This window comes from Cololabis saira, chromosome 10, assembly GCF_033807715.1.
Source record: "Cololabis saira isolate AMF1-May2022 chromosome 10, fColSai1.1, whole genome shotgun sequence".
NCBI lineage: Eukaryota > Metazoa > Chordata > Actinopteri > Beloniformes > Belonidae > Cololabis > Cololabis saira.
Window position 1 is genome coordinate 31,998,532 of NC_084596.1, and position 19,937 is coordinate 32,018,468.

General features: G+C 40.5%; 1 protein-coding gene across 3 annotated transcripts in view; it reads left to right on the plus strand.

Moving 5' to 3' along the window:
* The window catches only part of cacnb2b (calcium channel, voltage-dependent, beta 2b), a 44,365-nt gene that overhangs the window by 19,417 nt on the left and 5,011 nt on the right, over positions 1 to 19,937 (plus strand). For 2 of the 3 annotated variants that reach the window (XM_061732568.1, XM_061732569.1), the window contains exons 2-12: positions 6,303 to 6,368; positions 10,981 to 11,103; positions 12,106 to 12,245; positions 12,867 to 12,928; positions 13,026 to 13,051; positions 13,406 to 13,486; positions 13,587 to 13,645; positions 13,756 to 13,865; positions 16,291 to 16,442; positions 16,650 to 16,745; positions 17,013 to 17,186. In XM_061732568.1, the coding sequence (XP_061588552.1) occupies positions 6,303 to 6,368; positions 10,981 to 11,103; positions 12,106 to 12,245; positions 12,867 to 12,928; positions 13,026 to 13,051; positions 13,406 to 13,486; positions 13,587 to 13,645; positions 13,756 to 13,865; positions 16,291 to 16,442; positions 16,650 to 16,745; positions 17,013 to 17,186 (1,089 nt within the window). Of the gene's footprint in view, positions 1 to 6,302; positions 6,369 to 10,980; positions 11,104 to 12,105; positions 12,246 to 12,866; positions 12,929 to 13,025; positions 13,052 to 13,405; positions 13,487 to 13,586; positions 13,646 to 13,755; positions 13,866 to 16,290; positions 16,443 to 16,649; positions 16,746 to 17,012; positions 17,187 to 17,459; positions 17,491 to 19,937 lie in introns of all 3 variants that reach the window. The other variant, XM_061732570.1, reaches the window with a different exon arrangement.

Consider the following 19,937-nt stretch of genomic DNA (forward strand, 5'->3'; position numbering starts at 1 on the left):
ACGCCACGCCGCACGCCACGCAGCACACCACGCCGCACGCCACGCCGTGCCTGACCCGCATCTCCGACAGATTGTAACTACGCGTCGAGAGGTCGCAGACCAACGCAGACCGAGAGGGCTGTGATTGCTTCGCTTGGTAGCAACGCTTTTCCGGTTCCGGTTCGTGAAGCAGTCGTGAACTTTCAGCGCTCTTTTCTTCGTGTATGTGTGATTTTTTTTTGTTTTTTGCACAATAGTTGTCCTTATCTCTTTGATTCACTATGACCGGAAAAGTTGGATAAACCATTCAGGAAAAGATCACACCCTCCTAGCGCTCTGGGGCGGTATTGCACGGCGGCGAAGTGGAGTGTTGGAGAAGTCCGAAGGGTTCGCAACGGCGTCACGGCGTCACGGCAGTGGCGTGTGCTCTGCGTTGGTGTAGCGCAGAACCATAATCCAACCTGAAAAATTCCAGTCTAAAGTGGGAGACGGCTTTGCTGAAGGAACTGGCTGCTTCCAGGGCTGGGGGGCCAAGAGCTAGAGGGTCCCGGGTTGGTCGTCCTCTGGTTAGTCCCACCTAGCAGCCTTCATCGGGGTAGCTGCTTCCTAACAAACTTTTGTCCCCAGTAGTAGTAGTAGTAGTAGTAGTAATAGTGATAGTAGTAGTAGTTTTAGTCAGAGGTGGAAAAAGTACAAAAACATTGTAGGCCTACTTAAGTAAAAGTACAAATTTTCTGCTTGAAAATTACTTAAGTAAAAGTAAAAAGTACCCATTAAGAACATTACTTAAGTAAAAGTATAAAAGTACCTCAAATTAAATATAATAAAGTACCAAAAGTACATGGTGTAAAATGTACTTAAGTACAAAAGTAAAATGTACAAAGTACAAAGTACAAAATTCAAAGTACAAAATTATTTTCAAAAGGATTGCAAAGAAATGAAGACTCCAATAATTTGCTTACAACTCTAAATAATGGTGATATTATTCTGACCCCTTTAGCATTTGTTTCCATTACCCCATTTTAATTTCTCCCTTTGCTCATCACTGCTGCTGTCCCCCATTGGCCCCGCTGACAGGTCCACCCCCAGCCTGTATATGCAGTGACAACATTAAGCAACCCCAGCTGATAAAGGATGAGACTTTTGAACTTTTAAATGCCAAAACCACCTTAGAAGGGGTGGAATCAAAGAATGGTGCATGGACACGCGTCGGCTGCCGCTCAAGGCTGATTTATGGTTCCGCGTTACACCAACGCAGGGCCCGTACCCTACGGCGAGGTTCTGCGTCGATTTAACGCAGAACCATAATTCAGGCTTCAGTCCTCATCGGTACTCGACGCGACAGCGGTTCCTCCGGCCTTCCGGCCCGCCTCTGCGGCGCAACTCTCCCGGGAGCTGCGGCTCCTTCTCGGTATATTCACGCGCCCCCCTTCTTTCCCGTCCGCCTTATGGTTCCGCGTTAAATCGACGCACACCTTACGCCGTAGGCTACGGCGTAGGGTGTGCGTCGCCGCATACCCTACGCCGTAGCTCTGCGCCGGTGTAACGCGGAACCATAAATCAGCCCCCGCTGTGCTGTTCTTTAATTTGTAGCGAGTAACGACGTGTCCAATTTTAAATATAGCGGATTAAAAGTACGATTTTTTCCTTGAAAATGTAACGAAGTAAAAGTAAAAGTACAGAAAAATGAAAGTATCAATAAAAGTACAAATTCTCAAAAATCTTATTTAAGTACAATAATGAAGTACTTGTACTTCGTTACTTTACACCACTGGTTTTAGTAGTAGTAAATCAATTAAATATGCTGTAGTTCAAGAAATAGTGGAGCTGAAAATTACAATAAAAGATGGACAGACTGAGGCTCCGTTTACACGTAGCAAAAACGGTGGTGTTTTCATGCGTTTTGGCGGTTCATTTACACGAAAACGAAGCTCGAAGTCACCAAAAACGATCATTTCTGAAAACTCCAGCCAAAGTGGAGATTTGCAAAAATCTCCGTCTTAACGTTTGCTTGTAAACAGAGGGAAACAGACATTTAGGCTTCAGAACGTCACATTATGTGACAGAAACGTCACTGTGTTTACAATTTGTTTGGCCACTGTAGTTACTCGTGTCATTTGTTGATGTTTTTTTCCCAAATTCTGATTGGCTAGCATGACTTTATGCTTCTCGTTACACTGCCGCCTGTAGGTTTGGCAGCTCATAGCACCCCTTAACAGCATATTTATGCGGGTTTGTGTAAATTAAAAGATTTTAAAAACGATCTGATGTAAATGATGGTATTTTTCAAAAGGTAGAGGGGGAAATAGCCGTTTTTGTAAATACCCGACTATGTGTAAACGTGGCCTGAAGTGTTTCAAATGAATACCAACTCTTGTGTGTCTCTAACAACTGATGCACCAACTCTGCACAGTTGGTGGTTTTGTTGTTAGAGGAGCACACGCGGATGCTCTAATTCAGGTCAGGCTCTGATTTAACCCCTGAACTCATCGGGATATCCTGCTCTATTTTTTTTTCTCTATTTGGTAATCGAAAAAATACACAAGGCCAGAGGACAAGTGCAAGTTTTCTCCTTTTCTCCACTATTGTCATCCTGTGCAAAGGCCTCTCTGTGTAATGGTTTGTATGCACTGAAGACAGCCTTGTTTTTGATTTTCCTACATCTCTATCCTCCTCTTTCTAGTAACCTTTTTTCTTCTCCTAGTCACCTCACTTTTACCTCCGTTCTTCCTCCCTGCCTCCCTTCACTTTGCCATACCTCATTCTTCACTCTCCACCAGTTAAAATAAAAGGTATCAAAGCGGGGTCCATCACAAGCATCAGCCTGTAGGGTGTAGTTGTGGTCCGGACTAATCCATCATCATCAGCGGCTCACTAGTGTCAGACAGTACAGTGAGTACCCGTAAAGGAAAGGAGAGCACCGCTCTCTGCTCTCTTTGAGGTACAGTATGAGGAGTCAGTCGGGATTGACGTTGATATTCACTGACTTTATTCTCATGAGGATAAATGAGTTACACTTTTATGACACAAAGTGTTGTACATCTTCAAGTTTTCTTACCTTAACTTTATAGCCTCTGTCATGCCATCATTTATTCTTCAGGCAGCATTCTTCCAGTGACGAAATCTAGGTGTCTGTTGGGAATGTTAGTCTGTGAGAGCATTGGTCAGATAAAGTCACCTCAGCTTTAGTTAAGGTCAGCAAAAGAGTGGTTTTGCTCATTTTAAACTTTTTTTTTTCTATAAAGCTGCTCTTGCAGAGCTTTTCAGAAATATTTGGGCCTTACTCTCAGAAAATACACACAACATGGTTGGCATGTTTTTTCCAACATGCAGACGTGTTACGACATAACCGACTAATAATGGATTCTTTGATTCCTTGGCAACTTATTAATAGCAACTTAAAGGGGACCTATTATGGCATCTAATACCTATTTCAAACAGGCCTTGAATGTCTTAAAAAAAAGCTTTTGATTGTTTTTGCTAAATAAATTAGAAATTCAGCCTCTGATCCATGTCTTTATCTTCCCATTCTCTAACCTCATTATCTATGCGGGATTCTGAGTGGGCGGGGCTATGATAATGAGGCACTGTGCTGATTGGCTGCCTGAATGATGCGATACACCGCTACGAAAAAATGGCGGAAGCTCCGGCAGGCGGAGTTAGTTGTGGGCGTGGTTTCACACATCGGAGGCCAACCTATGTAAATTGCAGAATCTGAACGGCTCGTAGAAGCCACATCACACTGGACGGCTCATCCGGGCGGCTGTACAGACACTGCAGAATTTGGTTGCTTTCCTCCTTCTCTGAGTTGGCAGGCTGAGGGGAGACCACTTTATATATGTTAAAGCAAGAAAAAACGTGTTTTTCATAATAGGCCCCCTTTAAGTAATCGATTTATTGTTAGCTACGCTGATTATTCGTTGCAGCCTTATTAGTTATAAGGTAGCAGGGCGTTAGTGCTTGGAGCATTTCCATCACTAGGAATTTTTGTGAACTTCTTTGGGATTGAAACAAGTGTCAGAGAAGGTTGACCCTGTTACCGTATGTGCCTTCTACATTTACAGCTAGACGCCTGCTGATGGATGACTGCCCTGTTGTAGCTCCTGTCTCATGGCTCCACAACAAAGAGAATTTAACATTTTATATTTAAATACATTAGTACTTTGACAGCCCATGAAAATAGCTCAGCGATATGAATGTAAAGTGAAAGCTATTAGTTGCAAGGTTGGGCTGACCTTGTTTTTTTTCTTTTTTTTACGAGTTCTGTATTAGAAAACACTGGTAACCTGTTGTGTGTAGCTGTTCTCACAGCTGCTGCCACTGGCACTGAAGATAAATGACAACATGCAGCCTGTTGAGTTCTCTGGGCTTGTTGATAAAGGGCTAGTCATTAGTGTGTGATGAGCTGGGAGTACGGTTTGTTTTGAATTCTGCCTTTATTCATCAGCAGTGTCTGATATCATCCTGTTTCCAAAGACTCATGATGTCCCGTCACCAAAAAGGTCTGTTCAGGAAGAAATCTTTAATCACACATTGTGCAGTTTGATGCATAATCTCAGAGCGATTAAAACAACTGATATACTGTATGTTGCGCAAAGATCTGTTTTTCTTTCTTTTTCAAGTATATCCATTTAATGTATATAATATGCTATTAAGCAGAATAACGCTGCACACATTATACATCCTTGTAGTCTGTGAATTTAAATTGAGATTTAAAGCATGAAACAACTGAAGGTTCTGTTAAAATGCTCCATGCTGGGCTGCCGGCAGTGGTCTGGGATGAGAGAGCTGATTTGTGACTGGGTTCCAAGTGTGTATCTTGAGTGCCAGATTGACGCTGTGGGCTGAGCCACCTTCTGGCTGTGCCACAGAGGCCATTGATTACCATGTCTTTGAGGGGGCAGTCTAATCAGCGGGACACATGGCACAGAAACCTGTGCATCCCAGGAGGGGTCTGCTGCAGCACGCGCCTGTGATGAAAGGCAGGTAGTTGGTGGGAGAACAACCAGTGAAAGTGAAAATGTCGAGCCTGTAATATCTGGAGAAGGTGTTAAGAAACCAATTATTGACATACTTAATGTAACTGCATGCAAAGTTACCGGTAAATCGTGAAATAGTCACAAACAGATTGAGATGAATTTTGATAAAGTTGAAGAAATCTATCCACACAGGAGGTATTTTTTGTCCGTGCACTGCGTTTAGCATTGTTTGTTGGGCTGGTTGTTTGGTGACCAACAAGCTGGATCATCAACGTTTTTAACATGTAACAGACGCACAAATTGAGAAGGTCTATTTTTAGACAAGCCATGACTTCATTCTTGACCCAATCCAAGTGTTTTTAATGCCTCAAACCTAACCAAACAGGGAGGGGGGGTGAAAGTAAAGATTGATTGAATGAATAAAAAGGAATTACAGAAAAATAAAATGTTAAAGGTTTTGTAACAGTCTGATGGATTGCTTTGAGGGAGAAGACTTTCGTTTGGGTTGAGTGCGGTCCTAATAAACCACATGATGAACCAAATCCTGATTACTGCTGGAAAGTTCTGAAATCTGTTTGTCACTAATATGTTAACTTCATGTCATGTTTTCAAAATCTTTATTGCATTGTGTTCTTGTGAAATATGTATTTATGTTATACCTAAAGAAAGGAAAAGTCACATTTTTTCTAAATTCTTAAAGCTGTTTTAAAGAGGCAATATTACGTTTCAAAAACATAATTTATTTGCACAATGAGCTTTCTTTTTCATTAAATAACATCAAACATCACACATCAAAGACACATTTTTGGGTTTAGTCATGAGGCATCTGCCTTCAGCCTTCAGAACAGGTCACTGCACTGCTGACCTGTGAAGTTGCAGTTTTGATGGCAAGTCATGCGTACGTCGACTAAATACACAGTATTCTTGCATTTACAGTAATTGCACTCAAGCCAAAGAAACGGATGACTGAGTTGGACCACATTTGTTATTGAAGCTTGTCATATCAACCTGAAATGGATGAAATGTTCAGTTGTGTCACACTGCAGGCTGTTGCTTTTGATACCCGTGGTGGCTGCAGAGCAATTGTTCCGTTTCATGGGTTATCTGATAAGACATGAAGAGGTTTATTGGTTAGAGATGGTAAAACATAGAGCAAATGACACATGTGGAACCAAGTGGACCCTGAAGGAGTCAGCAATGGCATGTTGCTGAAATATAAAGATATGCTGTATCTGTCTGTATGGCTAACAGGGTTTTTCTTTTGTAAATAAAGCAATTTAAATGCGTCTCTTCGTGTGTGATGCAGAGATGTTATTTAATATCGTGTTTTAATTCTGTCTGCAGGGAGAGCGTCAGGACTCGGATGTCGTGGAGGAAAGAAACGCCCAGGTGCAGCTGGAGAAGGCCAAGGTATTTTTGCACCGCACTTCAGAGCTAATGGAGCCTTCTAGATAGAAGGTGACACATTCAAGAATTCCAGTTTCCTTTAGTCAAGCTTTAAAGCGATACCATGACTTGGATCACTGAAAATTGACACCAGCATTCTCCCAAACAATAATTTGTTATTAAAATGAGTCATCGGTTTCACACAACTGCAATATAAAGACGCACTGGAGATTCCTTCCTCATTCTGTCTCCACTCGCCAGTTGTGCATCAGTGATTCCATAAAAGCACAGTATTCCCTCCCCAGTGTGTGCTTTCATAAAGCAATGCTCTGCAAACTCAACACAGTCCCTTTCCTCTACTTTGTGGTTCACAGCAAGCAGCTGGCTGCTGTTTTTCAGTTTTTTTCACAGCACTTAATACAGCCAGTTAGAGGAAAGAAAAACCTGGTCATTCCCACGAGAAGCAGGCAGTGGTGCTGAGCTCAGTTTTCCTGTTAGTGCTGCTGTTTGAGGTGTAACGCAGCGTCAGGAGAGAGATGCTGGCCAGTTTCAGCTGGAGGAGGTTCCAGCAGGGTTCTGGGTGCTGCCCCAAGCTGAGTGGCAAAGTTTATTATACGTCCAGTCCAGCTGGTCTCTGCCTCTCCAAGCACTGTGGTACAAATCCTGGACGTCTTCTTGTCCCCGTGACGGACTGACTTCAGTCCCTGTATAAAGTTTGTAGCAATCCTCGTGGCCTTTCCGCAGAGCTATTTAAAAAATAGCTTATTTCACTCCAAAAAAAAATATAATCTTTTCACTCAAGAAAAGTAGTCTAAAGCAGCTGCTTTTAATTTTAGTTTAGGTTAATGAAGATAGCTATAGTAATCCATAGCTTAAAATACTGATAACACGAAAGACTTCCTCTCATATTCTTGCTTATGTTTTGACTTAATTCAAAATTACGATACACATTTGTTCAAATCCCATCAACCCCTGATTTAAAACAAACCTGCATCAGGGCTTGGGTAAATATGTTCTTAGATTGATTCATCTTTTTATATATATAACATAAATATATGGACGACGTGGGGGTGTGAGCCGTCCGACACGAAGCGAAGTCCATATATTTATGTTAATATACACCTCGGAGGGCATTATCCCGCTTATACCACGGTCACTTACCAAAAAACATAAATATGAAATCAGTTATTCATGCTTTAATGTGTTTTCAGTTGAAATCATTCGTTTTATAACAAGCCACAGCTGAGCGGCTGAGCGGTCTATTTAATCTCTCGTCTGCAGGCGTTGCAACCTGGTAAATTACAAAGTCTTTTAACAAGCCATAACTCAGTTGTAACACCTGAGGGTTTGACTAATACCTGGAACAATCACTACCGTCCCATAAGGTCCTTAATGGACACAGTGTTGACTTCTCCAGTAACTAGGACGGACCTGAGATACGACTTAGCAACGGGAGATATTCTAGTCCGCTCAGCTCCGCTCTGCTATTCTCTTTTCTCTCCTCTTCTGCATCCCAGTCATCAAAATTGTTAAATTGACCAAATAAATTAAAAGAAATGACAAAATCACTCATGTCGCTGTCCTGCGGTAGCCGGCTCTTCTTCTCCTTTTCTCCGTTGCCGTGGATACCACCTGGTAGTTGATCCAGCGCAATGATATTAAAGATATCAGGCAATTTGACCGAACTTGTAGGTATTCTAGGTGTAGGTTATCACTTTTAATGTACACCTGCCAGTCGAGTATTCACATAGACCGTGGTATAAATATATATATATATATATGAAATCCCAATTATAGCTTTTTTTTCTACGTCAAAGCAAAGTTACAGAAATGTCAGATCACTTGAATTAATAGAGAATAAGACTCAAATAATTAAGGATAATAGAAGAGGTTTCTTCTTCTTTTCTGCCATCTCTTTATCATAGTTGCTTGTTTGACTGTGTGTTCTTGTAGTTATTTATGCCACTAAGAAACAAAAATCACAACAAAGACTGACGTGAAAAGAAAAACAAAACCTCTTGTTTATTAATAATACTATACTTCTTCTTCTTCCTCTTTGTTGGTGTTGAGTCTCTCCATAGTGTGAGGTGTCACTCAGATAACTGTAAAGGATGGTTTCCTCAAGGCAGTTTTTGGCCTCTCTTATCAGCTTTCTCTTATCAGGTGATGTCCACCTTAGACCTTCTTTGGGGATGCTGCTGGTTCGTTCTAAGAACATGCCCAGGCCATCTCCTACAACAGCATTTGATCTCATCTACCACACTGCGACTTTTGGCTTTCCTGTGTTGCTTCCTCCTGTCCATCTGTCTCCACCCTTCTGAGAGATAAAGCAGTACAGACCTGTTATGAAGTCAGATCTGTGCGTGGACCAAATTGCTGTTCGCGTTCAACAAAGGTGCACATGAAGATCATGTAAACATTTGTGGGATTGATTTTTGAGGAAACACTGTCTCAGTTCTGCCATGATTTAATCTAGTCTCTATTACAGTTTATCGAATCCCACTTAGAAACAGTGGAATATACACTTCTCTGTATATGTAATGACAATGGAGGTCATTCAATACTGTATAAAATGTCCCAGCTGATATCAAACTCCCGCTCCCAGCCGGTAAGCAGCCCCTGCTAATATGTCCTGTTGAATTAAATCCTCCCCCACAGACTTAATGTGCTCCCCCTGGTGTTTTGTAATTAAGGAGACAAACATGCTCAGCTTGTCCCCTCGTGACCTCAGGGCCTCATCTTTTCAAAGTGGAGTAATTAGCAGCTTGATTGGCATGCCTCTGACATTTGACTCTGAAACAATTACTACAGGTACTGTGTCGGTAGGAGACATACAGTGGCCTTTTTTTTTAATTCATTCATAATAATAAGGACAGCAGGTTTGAACAGCTTGAGCAATGCCTTATAGTGAAACTGAGAAAGATAAATCAGTATAAGACTTCAGAAATGTACTTAAGCCTGTACTTCTCTGACTAATACATACAGGCAAGGAAGGCTCATGCATGTTATATGTTCCTATATCCATTGAAAATGACAGGAACGCTTCTACGGCAAACAGAGACGTCTCTGTTATCTGCCTTGAAAAGGCCTACATGGCCGAAACATGTTGGCATTTTTTAACTTTTACAAAGCCATGATTAAAGGAGCTTGAGGCCGGATTGTGGCAGGATTTATGAAAAAAATCCGTATACATTTTAAGTTTTCTAGTAATAATGTCAGATGAAGCGTTCCAAACCCAAAAGAATGAGCCCTCTAGTGTATCTCTCCTTTGCCTTGAACAGGCTGTGTGCTGCAAAATGTGCTGCAATTCGGTCCCGAATTTCCCGCGCTGGGCTGCGGATGTGACGTCACATGACGCTGCATGCACGTTCTCCCCGTTCTCCCGTGCCGGCTTCACTGTTGGCTGCAGTACCCCCAACGGCCGTCGTGGTGAAGGGTGGCGCTAGAGAGTCTCATTTCTTAAAAGGAGCCTCATGCTCCTTTAAATAAAGGCTTTTTATATTTTTTTATCTTCTTGGGGGCCTCGGTTTTTCTAAATTGTTTTTAAGAAACAAGTTAGTTCAGTATTTTAGTCTTGCTTTTCCTTGTGAATAGGTCTCTACTTTAAGTGTATGTGACTGTGTGATGGACAAGAGTGGCAGTTACTGAGTGTGGGCAAATTACGCAAATTACGATTTACTCTGTAAAAGACAACAGTATCTGTTCACTGAAATGGAGGGGCTGTAAATTTAACAATAATTTACAGTTCTTATGGAAGCCAGTAATGCACTAATTATGCTTGCTTGAGCATTCACATGAGCAGGGGGATCAGACCTCGACTCATTGTTGCCCCAATTGTAGCATGCTTGTGCTGTCAATGGTCAAAACATGAACAAATGGTGGAATTTGTTAAAAATGATACGACCCTGGGAGTTATTTCAGGCAGGTAATCTCTGCAGTGCGCGCACCTGCTTATTCACCTCTCTGAATGGTTCGTTCCAATTTTTCAATTTGCTCCTTGACCTATTTAAGGAGCATGAAGTATGCATTCTTAGATGCCTTTGGATGTCTCAACATAGCTTGCGTTCATTCCCACCTCCACCCCGGCTTCCACCTGTGGGCTCCGATTCAAAAAGCGTGTGGGGTTACTCTTACACCCCTGTATTTATGTGTAAGCCTGATAAACTATGCTTGAATAAACGGCAAAGCCAAATTTGTGTTACAATAAAGTGTTTTAAACTTACTCCCTGATTGTCTGACTGAAAATGAAGAAGTTGTGAATTGTTTAGCATCCTTTAAGGCAGATCGATAAAAAGAAAAACTGTATATTGTTTCACGCAACATTTCTTCAAGGTTGTTTGTTTTATATGTCGGTGCTGAAATGGTACCTTGACTGTGCAGGGAGCCATGGCAAAGCAAGGCAGAAATGAAGACGCTAGAGATGGAACAAACTGCCTGTTTGAATGCGGCTCAGACTGTTGTGGATACTGTTTTTGTACCAAACTATTAAAAATAATAAGTGAAGGAATCTCTGTTTCCTTTTTTTTTCTTTTCATTTCAGTAATATCACAATGTTCTAATAGGGTTCTACACATCATAGTTATTTCTTCTTTCTGCATAGTTTAAATTAATTGTAGGACCTGTCCTGTCTCCTTAGTACAAGCCTGTGGCGTTTGCTGTACGTTGCAACTTCTCCTACACACCAGCTGATGACGACAATGTGCCCGTGCCAGGCCAGGCTGTCACCTTCGAGGCCAGAGACTTCCTGCATGTCAAAGAGGTCTGAAACACACACACACATCAAGCACATTTTACATAACAGTAGGGCTGTTCGATTAATCGATTTTAAATCGTAATCGCGATTATGTAATTAGAACGATGTTAAAACGTGCAAATCGTAAAATCGATTTTTCACTTTTTAAAAAAATTTTTTTTTACCTTTTCTGCACACATATTAATGATTGATACCATATTAATGATTGATGGAAATACCTCTCAATACCTGCGACAAGTGCCCCATCGGAGAGGCTCTTTAGTGTAGGAGGGGGCGTTGTAACATGCCACCGGGCAACCCTCAAGCCAGATGCGGTAGACCGGCTCGTGCCTTGCAAAAAACTTGCAAATGTGAACATCAAATGTAATGACTGACATTACACACCTCTACCTCCTTCATGGGTTGCATTATTATTTAGCATGCAAAGACCCAGTTTAGTTTAATTAGAAAATGTCTTGTTTTATTTAATAGGAAATATAACTTACTGTATGTTTGCAAGTGCTGATTTGCTGATTTTTTTTTTCAGAGATAAAACTTTATATTTTATTATATTTTTTAAAACTTTTTTTCAACTTATTTTACACAGTTTTGCACTTTATTCATTCATTTTTGGTTTAATAAGAGCAAAGTTTGCACTTAAAGCCCCAACAGCATATTTGAAATCATTTCTTTGCCTTTTGTCAATTCACAAAATAATCGTAATCGAAAGTCGGATTTTGAGAGAAAAAAATCGAGATTTTATTTTTGGGCAAAATCGAACAGCCCTACATAACAGTGGTGATTTTACAGGATCATGGATCCCGAGTAAGCTACGGTTATTTATTTTGACACTGTTCCTCAATTTGCCACACACAGATTACTTAACCCACCATGCTCATCAGATCAGGCTTGAGATTTGTTCACTAGTTAGAGTTAGAGAACACATGCAGATGGATAACTAGCTTTCATCAGACCGAACACTGTGACATTGAAACACCATTTCTCTTTGTCCTTGTTGTTATTGCCAAGAAATTTAACAACGAGTGGTGGATCGGACGGCCGGTGAAGGAAGATGGTGTGGTGGGCTTCGTTCCCAGCCCAGTCAACCTGGAAACCATTCTCATCAGAAGAGAAGTCCAAGCAAGGAAAGCTGCCAAGGCCTTAGCCAGGTATGCACACCACATCGCTCTGGGCAGGGCAGAAGGACCCAAAAACCCTGCAGACTTTAACTTTAAATCACATCTTTTTGTTACACAAACTCAAATAAGTAAATAAATGAAAACTACAACAATTACACGTATTTGCCAAATGTGCAGAGGTTTGGGCTTTTGTGCTGACGCTTTGACTTCCTTTATTAGCGTTCCTTTGGCTCATCGGGATTTTTGAAGCAGGTCAAGAAGTGTTAGTAGAGATTAATGATTTAAAGTTTTTTATTCTAAATCCATTATCCTGGATTCTAGACAGCTGTCAACTTTTATTTCAGTAGGCTACAAAAGTAACTTTCAGAGCGTAAAACCTCATCAGCAGGTTGTTTTTACTTTAATCAGCCCATAAACCAATGAGAACTACACCATTGAAACATTTCAACTTGACCCAGATAAAAGGACATTTGGCTTTGGTGGAAACTGAGTGTGCTGAACACCTCGTATGAATCGAGATGAAGTCCCGGAGTATGAAATATATTATTTAATAAATATATTATTTTATAAGAATATATTTTCATTATATCTGCAGCAGTGAAATTTGATTCAGTCCATTTGAACTCATTCAAAACGTATTTCTCATTTCAGTAAAGCGGCATCTCAAGCAGCTCAAGATATGAACGCAAAGAAATATACTCCTCCATCACAAGGTCAATTTCTTTGTTCATGATGTAAAAATGTATATGTATATATCATCTATGATAACTGCTGAGTAATCGATGATGTTTGTTCTTTTGATTCAAACAGCCAACCAGCAGGTCAAAAAGAAACCAGTAAGTGAGTTAAACTGGATCGTCTCTACTAACTAAAGTCTGTAGAAGTTGGTGACCAATATTACATAAACAACTGTCAGTAGGCACAAAAGAAGAATAATTCGTAAGAAAAACATGATAATTATTACTAAAAGAAAAATCAAACAAAGAAGTGCAGAAACAGACATATTGATGCCCTTATGTACATAAAATGGTGCTCAATCTTATGTCACACTTTTTGAAAGCCTTTGTAGGGCATAACTTGATGTTTTCCATTCAACAAAAAATAACCAATATGACTTTGGAGGAGTACAAACAAAAGAAATGCATACAGAAAGCACAAGATTTGTTTTTTCTTCTACTGTTGCTCTTTAGGGCGAGCAGACGGCCATGTATGATGTAGTGCCTACAATGCGTCCTGTGGTTCTAATGGGACCATCACTGAAGGGCTTAGAGGTGGGTTTTCTTGAATTTTGAATTTTTACCTATCGATAAAACGATGAATTTGGACCAAGGAAACACTTTACTTCATGTCTGTGTTTTTGTTTGACTTCAGGTTACAGATATGATGCAAAAAGCTCTATTTGACTTTTTAAAACATCGATTTGAAGGCAGGTTAGTTCTGATTTTATTCCTCGGTGTCACACCACATGTTTGAATGTACTGGTGAACAAAATGAACATTATCACTTTGAAATAATGCCTGTAATTTGCTCTTTGCCTCAGAATTACCATCACACGGGTCATGGCTGACATCTCTATGGCTAAACGCTCCATCCTCAATAACCCTGGCAAAAAGGCCTTAATGGACCGTTCCAACACCCGTTCAAATTTAGGTATGTGGTTTGTCATCCTGCAGTAGTGCTGGCTAATAATCTGCAAAGCTTTTTATATTATTTGAGAGCAAGTGCTTTGCAGTTTTTAAAATCAGCATAACTCAACTAGTATAATGTATAACTTTTTTGTGTATAACTAATTTTCTCTAGTAACGTATTGTCTGGGGTAGCAAACCTTACCTACTTGGACCCCTATCTCCAAACTATCTGGTTTCAATCAATCTCTTGTTCCCGTGTCAACTCATTTCATCCCCTGCACAGAGTTTGCAGCCATATTTGTGCCCCCTTACCTCATTGCATTTCCAACTCACACATGTTCATTCTGCCCCATTACAGCTTTGTTTCCATCTCCCACTTCAATCCTCCCAAGGAACTGAAATGTTTCACCATCCCATCTCCTCTGTCATTAACATGGTGCAGCTGGGTGGAATGAAGGCGCTTCAGGGGCAGAACAAACTTTCGGCGTCACTTTCACGTGAAAAGCTAGAATCCGGACTTTCCCTATGTGAACTTTGCATTATTACAGGACAATCTGTCATGCTTATGCTTACTATATGTGTGTGCTTTATAGAACCATCTTCATCAGTACGCTATCTGAGATGGATGCAGAAGAAATGCAGAAGTTTGATATTTTGGAAGATGACATTTATGAGATTTATATAACTGTTGTATCAAAACATTCAATACTGCTAGCAGCCTGCTATCTTAGTTTAGCATAAAGACTGGACACATCGGAATATGACAAAAAATATCACACTAGCCGCTCTGGGCTACTGTATGAACACACAACAATGCTTTTTGCTAAAAACTTTCATTTAAATAGCATCCTAGCATGTACACAGGACACACCTGGGTTGCTTCTAATAGTAAACGTTCTCGTCTTGGTTTGTTTTATTTAGTTTTTGTAGGTTTTAGGTATTAACGCAATGTTTTTGGCCAAATCGATGAAAGTGGCGAATATGGTGCTGTACGTAAAGTTGGAGGAAAGTGGTGTAACCAAAGTGGTTATAGCTTTTCCTGTGGGATATGGATTATCGTACACATTTTCATACCAATCCATCAACAACCCTTATGTTGGCCTGACAGAAGTCAGATGATCACCAAATTCAGGAAACCTATCCATCAAATTTTTATTGAGATGTTTTAATCTGGACAAACGTGGTAAACAAAATGGACCAAATATTATTGACAACTGTCAAAGCAAACATAACCAAACAGATCACTCATTCACTCAGCATAGCCTTGTTTTTTAGGGTCTTCAAATCTCTCCACTCAGCAGTTATGTATTCACAGTTTTTCTCTAATTCTCAGGAAAAACACAACATATGTTAATATACAACTAATCCTTGTTGGCATCTTCAACGATGTAACTTGATCTCATTCAGCTACGACCATGTTATTCTTGGGAAATTGCATAAACCTGTTTTATTTTCCCTGGTCAGAAGGATAAGTCAAAAAACCACCATCACCATCTTATTCCCTGATACCTGGCCACTTCATTAGAGGAGAAAATGAATGGTTTCTATCAGAGAAGGAGTAAGATTTACTTGCTGTTCTCTACTCTTGTCTCTCTCATTGCTGTCTCCTCCCAGATGCTGCTGGTACGTATGATTGAAAGCTCCGGCAGTCCTTGTGTCTCCCTCTTCTTACCTCACATCTGTACCAACAGTCACTGCCTACTTTCTTATAATGTCCAAAGATTATACACACAGCAGCTGACTTTCAGTCTGTACAGTTATGTGGAGCTAAACTTTGATAAGGATATGCACAAGTCAGTTTTCAGATAGTATGGAAATTACACTTTTATAAAGTGCTACGACTTGATTTAAGACAGAAACTCTGCTCTCTGCTCTGGTTTTCCTCTCCCTAGAGGCCAGTGTTAAAATTTTTACCCCAACAAGAACAATCAATCTTAACTCACCTTAATTTACTAGTTATGCAACAAAATAAAAATACATCACTTTATTAGGTTGCCTCTTCAAGTAGGCAGTACCCACACGTCCTGTCCCAGTTACAGCTTTGAATGTGTGGAGTTGTGTTGTGAGAAATCTGTCATTTTTTGTGTTGGTATTAAGATGTTTGTGTACAACTCATTTGTTGTGTGGATTATCACTTATATACAGTAGCAGAAACAAGCAGGATACAAATCAAAGGCATATTATCAAAGATTTCTGTGGCTTTCATTGTACTGCAGTGTAGGACATGATATGTTATTAAGATCTCCAGAAAACCAGGCAATAAATAATGAATAAACGATTATCTAAAACGTATCTGATAATAAATTAATATTGTTAAATTTTAAAGGTATGTATGCAAGTTGCTTGTGGACTGTGGCAGCTTTTTTTCAATGCTTTAAAAAAAAAAAGGTAAATAAATGAATAGATGTCTTATGAGATGTTGAAACGTTTGTTGCCTGCTTTTGCAGCCCAGATCCAGGGGGAGGTGGAGCGCATCTTCGAGCTCGCCCGCAGCCTGCAGCTGGTGATTTTGGATGCAGACACAGTCAACCACCCTCTGCAGGTTGCCAAGACCTCTCTCGCTCCAATCCTCGTGTACGTGAAGATCTCCTCACCAAAAGTAAGCTTCATCGGGAGGAATTGCACAACCAGTTAAAATGCATTTTTCTCAAGCTGAGCTCTGATTTTTAGGAGCATGAGGCAACAGCATTTTGAGAAAATAAAACAACAATTGTTGTCGCTTTCTTTTCTTTGCACCCCTCTTGCAAAAAAACCCCACCTCTTTCTTTCCTTTGCCCCCCATTCCTCTCCTCCCCCTTTTGTGTAGGTGTTGACAAGACTGATCAAGACAAGAGGGAAGTCTCAGACCAAACATCTCAACGTTCAGCTTGTGGCAGCAGACAAGCTTGCTCAATGTCCGCCGGTGAGTGCCATCTAGTGGCAACTGTAATCACTGCACAGAAATGCAAGATTTTATTTTCAAAAGAGGAAGGTGTAAAGCACGTTATACGTTTTTTTTTTATTTATTTAAATAAGTGAAATATCTGAGAAAGCATCTCATTGAGATAACCTTATGTCTTTATGTTTCTGACTGGAAGCTCACCTCACCATCAGATTATCACACTAATGCAACACTTTCATTGATGTCAGTCTCTTACTTTTGCTTGCCCTTATTGTCATTTTCTTGTAGGAAATGTTTGACGTAATCTTAGATGAGAACCAGCTTACAGACGCCTGTGAGCACATCGCTGATTACCTGGAGTCCTACTGGAGAGCCACCCACCCACCAGAGATGGAGAATGCTAATGCACTGGTGGCCCAGCTGGCCGAGAACACACTGCCTATCAATCCTACAACAAAACCGGTGCATAAAACACACAGACAAGTCAGGAGTAAAAACAAGTTTATAATAATAGTTTAAAAAGCGATGGTGTGCAAAGCGTCCCTCTCATCACCATTTCATCCGACTCATTTAATGTCTGCATGAGAAAATGTCACATTGTAAATGTTCAGCCCGACAGGAGTATTATTATTTGTTAACAGAGGGACATCTCTCATCATGCTGCATCCATGTCCGTTTCCACTGATCCATCTAACATTTTCATTTCATGTCTTCACATCCTACCTTTCTCCAAAGTTGAAGAAGAAGTGAGATAGGCCGACCTCTGGTGAGTGAGACACATTCATGTTCTGCTGGAGCTCCTTCAACAGCCCATTTTAACAGTAAGGGATAGAAGTTACAGTAATGAAGAATCAAACATCTGTTTCTGAGAAGGCTATCCTACTACTACTGTCATTACTACTACTGTCATTTAACACTTTTATCTAAAGTTACTTACATCTGAGAGACACAACACAAGCAGGAAATCCAATAGGAGAGTCCAGCATGGACAAGTGCTGGCCGGGTACCTTTTAAACATTTTCGATAGGGGTGGGCGATATGACCTAAAATTAATATCACGGTATTTTTCATCTTTTGAACGGTGACGGTATAATATCACGGTATTTTTTGGTACGTTTTGGGAGGAGTAGCCTGTCCTGTCCCTTTATGTGGATAAGGTTAATATTTTTATATATATATTTTTATTATATATATTTTATTTATATATATTATATTTATTTTTATTATATTACATTTTAAATATTTTGTAAACCTGTCTTAAAATGTAATACTGGACCTCGGTTGGGCTGGTTGGACAGCAGGTGGTGGAAAATTTCCCTTAATTTTAAATCCAAAACTTGACAGGTTTATGCCATGAGTATTCATATACAGTAATCTCTTGTTTTTCGAGAGGGCTACGTTCCAAAAAGAACCCGTGATAAGTGATATTCACATAGTAGCAACCCTTTTTTTTTAATAATTATTATACAAAGCTTCAAATTGCGGAGTTCAGCACCGGCTCGCACGCATTCCACTGCTGTTCTGATGCTGCTGCATCCTGACTCGCGCTGCAGCGTCTTTTTCTTCTAAAGCCCGCGGTACAAGTGTGTTTTTTTGAGAGAAGAACATGGTTATGGGTATTTTTTGTCACTCTTTTTTTCTTCTGGGCAAAAAGATTCTTTTAAACCGACATTCATTAATTTTTTCTCCATCTTGAAGTGGGTGACTGGTATTCCAGCAGGTTGAAACAGCGCTCTGCGGTCCGCTGCCGTCAAAGACCCGCCCAGCTCTACTTCTGATTGGCTAGTGTTAGTTTGGTTGAGCGCCAGAGCTGCTTTCCTCTCATTCCATTGGTAGACGAACTCGGTTGACTCAACCTTTTTTTTTCTCTCAAACCTTTTTTTTTTTTTTAAAGCACTCAAACTCGCACGCCGAGAAAAAAAACTCCGTACGCCGGAGATCCGGCACGGTGCCGGAATACTTTAAGCCCTGTCATTTCTTACTACTCTTGTCGTAAGGTGTAGCAGCAGTAAACGGTGCCTGCAGTGAAAGCTGTTTAGTCTTGGGACGTGTTCCGCTGGTGCTGCTCAGCAGCACCAGGAGCAGCGGTCCCAGCAGCAGCTGCTGGTCCCACTTGCGCTCGTTTTGGCCCGGGTTGCCTCTTCATATTCACGGGCGTGCGTGTTTTTTAAGTGATGAAACAGGTTGCTTGTGTTTCCACCTCTTGCTGTCACAACACGGCAGCAAACCTTGCATATCACCGACGTTTTTAATGCCTTATTTAGGCTTATTATTTTATAATTGATTTATTACGGTATTGACGGTATTGCAAAATCCATGTCGTGGCGCAGTTTCACACCGGTGATGACTATGACACCGGTGTACCGCCCACCCCTAATTTTCGATACCAATACCGTCATTTCGAATACCGGTTCCTGAACTGTACTTTTTTGTTTACCAATTTTATGAAATGAATTGTAAATAGTAAAGAATTTCATAACACATTACCATACTAATGTTGGCTTATTGTTCGGCTTTGGTAATTTGACTCTTAAGAAGTCTCAAATACATAAATAATTTTAGTGCAAAAGAACATTAGCAAACTGTAACATAAACAATATTTTTTACATAAAAAATATTTTTTATGTTACAGCAGTAGAAAACGGCAGTAGAAAACGTAGCTCTGACGGTGTGGATGATTAGACACACAGATACCTGGTTTTCAGGTGTGATAACACTGGTAGAGTCACCACCAGGTTACTGGACTGACAGAGGTTCGTGTCAATAGCAGAGCTCTGACCACAATTTAACAAGCTAACATCTGTTTGTCATTAAGTAATTATCTTTTTATTTAGCTAGATACAGCAATACAGTTATTTTAAGCAACAATATAATCTTCAGTTAACGTTATGTTGTTCACATCTCAAGTCACTGCGGTGCCCCTCTTAAGTTGCAGCAACGATAACTTCAGTAGACCGACATAACAAGCAGCTGAATGTTGCTTAACGCAGACCTAGCAGCTGAAATCCCAGACACTGTACCGTCCTCTGTACTGGATAAAGCAGAGCCTGGTGGTAGATACTCTGAGAGAGGCCGCTCAGGCCCGGTAACGTCGGGCGGAGCTGCATGCTCAGAGGAAGTTCGGCATTCTTTCATTCAAACACAGAACAACTTTCTGATGGTAAATTGATCCCGTGCACATTCAAATGTGTTTCGGCCTTAGCAATCATGCTC